General features: G+C 41.1%; 1 protein-coding gene across 13 annotated transcripts in view; it reads left to right on the top strand.

Moving 5' to 3' along the window:
• The first annotated feature begins 1820 nt into the window (after positions 1 to 1820).
• Positions 1821 to 9704, top strand: part of tacc2 (transforming, acidic coiled-coil containing protein 2) — an 80501-nt gene continuing 72617 nt past the window's right edge. For 8 of the 13 annotated variants that reach the window (XM_084736408.1, XM_084736397.1, XM_084736407.1 and 5 more), the window contains exons 1-2: positions 7384 to 7458; positions 8570 to 8638. In XM_084736408.1, the coding sequence (XP_084592534.1) occupies positions 7399 to 7458; positions 8570 to 8638 (129 nt within the window). In that variant the 5' untranslated portion in view covers positions 7384 to 7398. Of the gene's footprint in view, positions 2100 to 4205; positions 4335 to 6700; positions 6802 to 7383; positions 7459 to 8569; positions 8639 to 9704 lie in introns of those variants that run through there. The other 5 variants (XM_084736400.1, XM_084736401.1, XM_084736410.1 and 2 more) reach the window with 5 other exon arrangements.

Below are 9704 nucleotides of genomic sequence, written 5' to 3'. Positions count from 1 at the left end.
TAGTACGTACTGTTGCATGGACTATGCTACACTTTAACCCTCTTGTTCATGTATTCTTCACAGTCTGCAGTGGGAAATTTAAAGTAAAAAAAAACTAGAATTACCGCCTTGTTGTTGTATGACTCCCCCAACCAGTTAAGTTTCAGTTTACATTCATATCTGTCAAGACTCATAATATGTGCAGTGAAGACTTTAAAGGGATTTTATAAAAGGTATATTAAGTGTATTTTAAATTGATTTTATTTGTGGGAAATTTTGTCATAATTAACATCGGAATTCTCTGTTTACGGTCACTGTGACTTTGACCTTTGACCTCCAAAATCCTCCAGTTCATCCTTGAGTCCAAGTGGATGTTGGTGCCAAATTTGAAGAAATTCCCTCGAGCCGTTCTTGAGATCTCATGTTCAACTGTGCCTCCGGACACGACTGTCACCGGTACAGTGGCGTAATATAAAGTATGCAGTTTGGAATGCAGCTAATGAGCTGTCATCTGTCTGAAGCCTCTCAGCGGATCAGTGTGACACATCTTACACTACACGAACGCTGGCTTTCATACTGTTTTATGCCTCTGTTTTCCTTTCTTACTAAAAACTCTGCTTTATACCTTTTTGTTTAACTAAACTTCATGTATTTAATGAGTCTGGACAGGCATGGATTTAAACGGCATCTTGACTGGTTGGCAGTGGCGTACAACTGTGTGGTGATAATTCTAGTTTGCAGTTTTTCTGGCATACTAAGTTGTATAGTAGTGTGATTATTGGAATGCACACGTAGTTTTAGTATGGTGTCAGTCTTTGACTTGGTCATAACCCACTGACATATGCAGCTGCTGGCAATGTGTCAGTAATTTTCATGTAAAATGGCAGAAAACGCTATTTTCAGCCTCTCAAATATGGAGATTGCTTCATTTATTATCATATTAAACTAAATACTTTGGATTTTAGACCAGACAAAACCAAATATTTTAAGACAGCTCCTTGGACTTTGAAAAGTTCTGATAGACATTTTTAATTATTTTTAAGACATTTTGTGGACGTTGCAGCCCAATATGAAACATGACAACAATAATAACTGCAAATAAAACAATTTTTACAGGGACAAGTAAAAACTGACTTAGGGCAAATGGATTTCTGACCCTTTTTCTGAAAAAAACAAAGAAAGAAACAAATGCATTAATGTTGGACCCTGTCAGCAGTATCATAATTTTGTTTGGTAGAGGTAATTCCAAAAATGGAGCCCTATATTTGATTTTATTTATTTGTTTCTGATTTGGAACATTAAAAAAATGAAATATGAATCTAGAAAAAATAATCAGTGACATTAATTTCTCAGTACATATTTTTAAATTGTCTGATATTTTTACTTTTCCCCCAGTGCATTACACACACACACATTGAATTATTTATAAGAAAGCACCTCTGACGGCTGTTAACTGGCGTCCTGACAGAGTGAAACATACTAAACACGTGAAATCATTTGTTCTGTGTTTGCAGTAATTTTTCCTCCTGCTCTATTTTGGCTGAGTGAACTTCACCATGATCAGATTTGGTTGGATGAGCACACTGGTATCATCGTGCGTTCTCATCGTGATGATGCACCACTATCATCCTCTCCATCTCCTGGGAGTTTTAAAGGGACAGGCGCCCTCCGCGCTGCCTCCCATCTCTTCCTCTCTCCTCTCTCTGAGTATTTTTCCCTCCACATCAGAGCCTCAGTCTGCTCGCCCGTGCACTGATGTGAGGCAAAGCTGCACATGAGGCTGGAGAGAGAAGCTCCCTTTTTCACACTCATTTGATTAGCTCGGACTCCTTACGTCATGTAGATTTTTATATAACAATGGCTTGAAAATATATGTCACAGGCGCACCAGGGGGAATGCAGAGCATTCATTAGTCACTACATGCAGACACAGAGGCGTGCACACACTCACTCTGTAGCTCCAGCACAAATATCTGCCTGCTTTGGCAATGCTGAGTCTGACTGATAACGATGCAGTTCTGCAGAAAGGTGCTCTGCCAGCCGTGTAGTGCCAGAGTCACTTCACCAGAGGAGGACATGGAATACAAGATGGGGAGCTGCATTGGAATCTCACGCCGCCAGGTAAACAGAGCGGAGGGAGTGTGCTGAACAGAGGCTGTCTGCAGTGGAGCAGCAATGCCTGTGTGTGAGTGAGCGTGCAGAGAGGAGCTGGAATAGATTTCACTGGTCAAAGGCAGGGAGAGGGAAAAGTGTACTCTTGTGTTGGAGGAGGGGCGAAGTCAGCAAGGAGAAAGGAGCTGTGGAGATGGAGAGCAGGCAGGGAACGTGAGAGTGAGAGGGTGATGCTGGTTGTAGTGGAGGAAGATGGAAGGCAGGCTGACACACACTAGAGAGAATGGAGCCATTTAGACAAAATACAGTTGAGATCGTAGAAACCTGCAGGGAAAAATGGGAGGGAACAATTGTGTTTCTGCTGTGATGTCTGTCAGAAACAGCTGATCAAATCAGTGTTATTTATAGGGATGATAATAAGCCTGCGGTGCCCACAGACTGGGCACTCAAACGAAGATGGCCTGTGATGATAGCAGATAAAAAAAAAGGGACTCAAAATACATTTCAAGCCCTCTGTAGTCGAAATCTGTAAATCTGGCTCCTGGTTGCATGGTTGCTTTGTTATTCCTGCCGTTGGAGGCTTCGTACCAGCAGGTTTGTGGTTGTGTCAGTGTGTTTCAACGGCTGTCAGTCTCTGGCAAATCTTGAGAGACACTGTGGACAGATGGGAGGCACTGAAAGAGCAGCACCATACATAAGTTAAGGATAGATGTACAACTCCAACACCAACATAAAAAAAAAACAGAATGCAATGATTTGCAAATCCTTTTCAAGTTGTATGCGATTTATTACAGCACAAAGACAGGATGTTTAGAAGTCAAACTGATAAACTTTAAAGCTTTTTCTAAATATACACTCATTCTGAATCTGATACCTGCAACATGTTTCAAAAAAGTTGAGACGGGGGTATTCCACAGGTGAACTGATAGCAGGTGACAGTATCATGATCGGGTATTAAAGGAACATCTTCATCAAAGTCAGTTATTCTAAAGCATGAATGGGGTGAGGTTTTGTGAAAAACTGTGTAGGCAAACAGTCTAACAGTTAAAGAGCAATGTTTCTCAACGCACATTTGCAAGGAACTTACGGATTTCACCATCTGCAATCCACAATTTCATTAAAATAGTCAGAGAAAAACACATAATTGTATAAAGGATACTAGTCCACAGTTCAGATTGTTCTCAGAAATCACTGATGTCGTGACCTCTGGGCTAAAGAGGAAAAGGACCATCAAGATTGTTATCAATGCAAAAACCCAGAAACTGTGAGGGTATGCTGTGAGGCATCATGGGTAACTCACATCTGTGAAGGCACTATTACTTCTGAAAGGTACATACAGGTTTTGGAGCAACATATGCTGCCATCCAAACAACGTCTTTTTCAGAGATGTCCCTGCTTTTTTCAGCAAGACAGATTCTACACGTTACAGCAGCTTTGCTTCATAGTAACAGAGTTCAGGGACTAGACTGACCTGCCTGCCTTTCAAACCTGTCTCCTGCTGAAAAATGTGTGGTGCATTATGAAGCACGAAATATGACAACAGAGACCCCAGACTGTTGAGCGCCTGAAGTCGTATATCAAGCAAGAATGAGAAAGAATTTCACTTTCAAAACTTCAGCAATTAGTGTCCTCAATTCCCAAACGCTTACTGAGTGTTGTTATAAGAAAAGGTGATGTAACGCAGAGCTAAATATAACCCTGTCATGTCTTGTCTTTGGATTTTATTCAATTGAAAAGTATCTGTAAAACATTGCATTCGAGTTTTTTTTGGATTTGCAGTTTGCGAAAGAGTCTGGGGATATAAACAAAAGTCACAGGCGGGATGAATATTACGACAGTATCTGCAGCCCTTTGCTCCTCACCTCAACGCCCCTGTTTGTTTTCAGTGTTGCCTTAGAACTCGTGCCCCCTCCAGCTGACTGTCAGAGCAGGTGACCCCCTTCCCGTCACTGCCACCCCGAGCAGACATGGCTCCACCAGCTCCAGTTCGGTCTCCTCCCCTCCCTCCCAACCCTCCCACGCCTCACTTCTCTCACCTCCTCTGTCCCCCCCGTCCTGTGTCCACCCTCCGTCCTCTCCTCCTCCCACTCAGCGTGCAAATGCAAAAATAGCAACAGAGGAACCGGGGTGGGCTCCTCAGAAGAGAGGACAGAAACAAACACTGGCCTCGAGTGCGACAGTAAACACAGACTGCAGGGGTTTGAGACAGACATTGAGTGTGGAAAAGTCTCTGGTTTAGCAGCGGTGAGTAGTTTGTGAGCTGCAGCATTGGTGCAGATTTATTTTTTATTATACTCCTTATTTTCTTAAGGTCAATGTTTGGAAATGAAGAGATAAAGATTAGAGGTTGGGGAGCTTGTACTGGAATTTGTGTGACTGTGTGCTTTCATTAACATCTCATTTGATATAATATGATGTTAATGTATTTACTATAGTTGCTTTGTCCTCGTGGATGAACATCTTCTGTGTAGTGTACACCTGCTCTCCTCAGTCTCTTACTTTGTTGAATTCTATTATATTTATTATCTGAGAAATACTTCATTCTGTTATATAAAAATATTGTAAATAAAGCATTCTGTTTAGTTTGTAAGTCTTGTTCCTGCTGAGTTTTTGTGTCAGCCAAAGGGTCAGATGCAGGGCAGGAAACAGTAACCTCATACTGTAGACATACGGTGCTCATCCAAACCCAAGAGCTTACAAAGATGGCTCATGTTGACTGACTGACAAGCCGACGACGAGGTGAGAGGAGACCTGGCAACTGTCTAATCATATGATTTGCCCCGGTGCTTTCTGTGCTGCCAGAGAGCCCTGAAACACAGCCGCCTGTTAAAGTGCACACGCGGCCACAGTTAGGGGGGGGGTGAAATTACACCCCGTCCGCACAAATAGCAAGTGAGCAGGCATGGGAGTTGCCACATCACAGAATAAGTGTGAATGAAGATGTTAGGGGCAGATGTGCACTTGCCATTGGATAATAACGAGAAGTATGAAGGAAAAAATGAATTTAATTAAAGATAATTGGAATATAAAGCCTTGACATTGAAGTGTGCGTGACAAATTGTGCACAAGACTGGAAATAAACTCTAACAGCAGTGGACAGCGCAGAACTCTATTTTTAAAGTCTTACATATTCAGGTCAGTGCTTTCTGACTAAACACAGAGCTACCGTACTGTCCCCGCAGTCATATGAGGAATGCACAAATGACCGTCCTGTGGCACGAGTGTTTACTGCTCAGCTGCAAGTCATACAACAACGAAAAGTGAGAGAAAGAAAGATGGCTGGAAGAAAATATTTGACAGGTTTATGGGAGTGATTCTACCTGTATTTGATATAAATCAGTCAGTGGTTAAAAGCCTTTGTCGTTTTGTTTAAATCATTCAGACTCTACTGTTTATACAGTGACGAGAAATTGGATTCGAGATGCTCCTGGAACATTTTAATAATCTCGACCTACCTCGTGTTCGTTAACAGACTGAACACTGCTGGAGGCCAAGAGACACCGCAATCTGTTATTTACCACAGGAGGATTACCTTACAGAATTACCCGGCCTCAGTCACTGTGTCAGTATGCTACAGTTACAAGCACAAAGTGACAGACTGCACGAGAAGATGTTTTTATTCTAGGAGGCAATGCCATTTGTTTGATGTAATTCAGACCAGATGGGGCCCGTTGGTCATAACTTGTTGCAGCAGGAGCTGTGACTAATCTACCCTTGAAGAGATCTCTAGAATAAACTTTTCTGCAAACCCCAATTCCAAAAAAAAAGTTGGGATGCTGTGTAAAACATAGATAAAAACATGCAACGGTTAGCAAATTCTTTTCAGCTTATGTTCAGTTAAATACAATAGAAAGACAAGATATTTGATGTTTAAACTGATTAACTTACTGCTTTTTGTGCACTCATTCTGAATTTGATCTTCACACAGCATCCTTTTTTAACTTTGCATCAGTCCATCTCAGATGAGCTCGGCCTCAGAGAAGTCTGCAGTGTTTCTGGATGATGTTTTTATGTCTTTAGCTTTGCATGGTTGAGTCTTAACTTGCATTTGTAGATGCAGCCACAAGCTGTGTTTCCTGACAACGGTTTTCCAAAGTGTTCTCGAGTCCATGTATCTTTTATACAATCACGTCGGTTCCAGAATGAGAGTATATTTATAAAAAACAGTGAAGTTTATCAGTTTGAGCATTAAATCTCTTGCGTTTGTACTGTATTCAGTTGAATACAAGTCGAAAAGTATTTGCACATCATTGCATTCTGTTTTTATTTACATTTTACACAGCATCCCAACATTTTTGGAATTGGGGTTTGTAATTATGTGATAGTTATTCTATCAACAAGGATGCTGTTTCTGCTTTTAAGCCCACATCAGCAGATGTAAAGCCTGCACTTTGGTCTGAGAGGGAGGTCTTAGTTGAATCACAGGTCCCTAATCTCTAAAACAACACACACACACTTACCGTTCTCCCTCCCTGCTAGTTCAACCTCATACCAGAGGCCTCTAATCCTGTGGAGCATGAGTGTGTGACTGCTGGGGGGGACCACCTCAGGTCCCCTGCTCACTCTGTCTCTCTGGGAATAGTCACAAGCTGATGGTCCTTCTGTGCTAGTGTCTTTCAGCCAGCTGATGTGAGAGGCTGTTGGTTTGGGCAGTCGTGGCCCTGCAGCTGTCTGAGCCATGGGGAACGAGAGCAGCACAACTGAGGCGTTGGTAAGGGCAAGCTTGCTGGGATTTGCTGTTTGCTGCCCCCATGCTGCCATACATACCTTCAACTCTTTCATGCACATAGGACTAACAAAACTAACACTTAGTCGCATGATTACTAATGGCTGGCTTCAGTAAAACACATGGGATGTGCATGGAGCTCTGGACTTTGTGTACATTCCCATGCTTAATTGAGGGTTGTCTAATAAGCGCTTAGATGAGATGCTTTGTTCTATTGTGTGGTTAACAGGTGGAAAGCAGAGATAAAGATAGATATTATGCCATGATTCTCTAAATGTGCCATGATTTGTGTTTACTGTAACACCCTGATACTTCCAAGCATACGCATACATTTCAGTAGGGATGCAGGGGACACGTCCTCCTCAGTGTTTAGACCATGTACATCGGTCCCAACCAATAAAAATGTTAAAGTAGCAGAGGATTTTTATGTTGACAAACTGCTAATACGACTCATAAATGGAAAAATGCTTCTGGTAAAGTAGGTTGTGACAGTATATAACCTCAAAAGTAATGTTTGCAATCTGCCATAAAACAGAAAGAAGAAGAAGCATCTATGCAAGTTGATAAGCACGGAGGACACAGATGGGAAAAGGAGGAGGAGGACCAATGTCTTTATATATTTTCTCAGAAACTGAGAGAGCTGTAAGAGCAACTAGTGAGCTACGAATGTTGTGTTTACTTTTAGAAGCTTTGTTTGCCAATTAATCTTAACCTACGGTTGCCTGCCCGTAATTAAAGCTGGCTGGCTTGCTAAACCAGCAGCAGCCAATAATTTAGTACTAAATAGGCAGCAGCTGTCAAAAGACAGTCGAGAGAACGGCTGCATGTGAGCTGCTGACAGCGTGGGATATTTGAAGATGAATTTCATCCACTGGAATTTATGTGCTCCCTATAAATTCATTTGACAGTCATAATAATAATTGTCAGAAGTTGATCTACAGGAGAATAAATATTTGACAATGCCTGAGAGCTCTTCTGCATATTATATTATATTCCAATATATTTTCAAGTGTCCCCTGTTGCCTGAATTTTTTTTTTACATAAATAATAACATTTCCACCATAAATAGATGCGAAAAAAGGCACAAATTGGTTCATAGAAATTCACCAGAGTGCAGTAAATCGAGTTTTTGATGAAACAAAACCTACACCCTTGCTTCCAAGCTTGCTTTCTTGCATCGTAAAAAATCCTGCGATGATTGGAGTGCTGCTGCATTACTGTATTAGATATACTATATATGCCTCCACTTTGCATGTAGAGTGCTGTTGTAATTAGCTTGTTCCAAGATTTTTGCTGTAATAGATTTTTTCACAGGAGCCTTACTGATACGAAATAATAGAGTAAATACAGATGTTACTAGTGATACTAGTTAAGGTTCCATTCCATTTAGTGTAGCAGAGCCTTTCCATCGAGCCAACATGCGCCCTGATTGAACTGAATGGAACCTTAATTAGTATCATTGACACCCACTGTATTAATCTACTGTTTCATGTCAGAATGGATGCTGTGAAAAAGGTCTATTTTGTGGTGATTACAAAAAAAAAGCTACAGAAAAACAGGAATTTCCACATGTGACTGGAAGACTTCAGCAGTGGAATTCAGGATTATTCTAATAGGATTAATGTAAAACATTTGTCTCATTAACTATAGACCATATGTAACCTCACTGGATGTGACTGCAGACTGGGGTTTAACATTCTTACCTTTTCCTTAAAAACAAAGGTGACTTGAACTCTTTCATTCCCCATTACAGCCAGAAGAGGGCGCCCCAGAAAATATTGTTCTGTTTCCACCTCAGGAAAATCAAAATGACCCCCTACAGGTACAACATTTGTGTGTTTGTGTGTGTGAGTGTGAAAGCCTGTGGGTATATAGTCTTGTGTGCACGAGTGGTTGAAATAGTTTATGCACCTTTACACAGTGAACATGAAACTTTAAAAACAGTCTTCCTGATTTTTTTTATAGTGCTAAAATTGCCCAAAATTCTTCCCTGCATGCTGTTAAAGTGGCAGTGAAACTAAACAGATTTCAAACTTCTTCTACCTTCCACATTATGTCACTTCAGGAGGCACATTTGTTAAACGTGTGCACAACGATTAGCAGAAGATGAGTTAGAAGTGGTTTGTTTTTATTCCTTTTGGCATCATAGTCAAATGTGCATGTTATTGGAAAATACATCCTCCAGAGGCTTATGAATTCTTGTGAATGTAACGGTCTTTATCTGGTTTTGTAACCTGCTTTCAAGGCTGTTTATCGCTTTTAGGAAGGTCCTGCAAAATGTCATTGATGGGGGTATTCTGAGCTCCCTAAGGTGGTCCAAGTGCATGCATTCAAATTCAAATAAAGCAGGTTGAATGGCAAATGATGGTAAATAGGAAACACCGGGCCCTCCATACATCAAATGTGTTTTTACAAGGATTCACTGAATCTGCATCATAACGTCTGCCAAATATGTGCGAATGAGACAGATGCTGCATTTTCCTGAAAAGGTTTGTTTAAAAGTGCTCATATAAGAGAGTAAATCTTCTCCACTGATCTTTGGATTTGCATTACACTGCTTTGGGTCCCCTTAGTGCCTCTATGGGCCCTATGCAACTGCATATTCTGCATATAGCGAGAAAGAGCCCTCCCTGTTTCTGTAGTCTGGGTATTTGTACATGGTCTGTTGGTTTTTCAGAAAGGGAGAAATATAATGAAGGCCACAAAAAATTCCCAGGAGGTAATATTTATAATGTGAGCAGCCTAATATCCAGGCAAAATCAGCCACAGGAGACATTTACTAATTGGCTGAAAACATTAACAGATGTTAGTCAAAAGGTAGTGCAAGGTGTTTAAATGTCCAGAGATGTTTGTTAATGAAGTGCCTGTCATGTTCATGTGTACTGTTT

Source organism: Lutjanus erythropterus, chromosome 14, assembly GCF_056507025.1.
Source record: "Lutjanus erythropterus isolate fLutEry1 chromosome 14, fLutEry1.hap2, whole genome shotgun sequence".
Classification (NCBI taxonomy): domain Eukaryota; kingdom Metazoa; phylum Chordata; class Actinopteri; order Lutjaniformes; family Lutjanidae; genus Lutjanus; species Lutjanus erythropterus.
The sequence above is the reverse complement of the archived record's forward strand: the minus strand, read 5'-3'. Positions and strand labels throughout refer to the sequence as shown.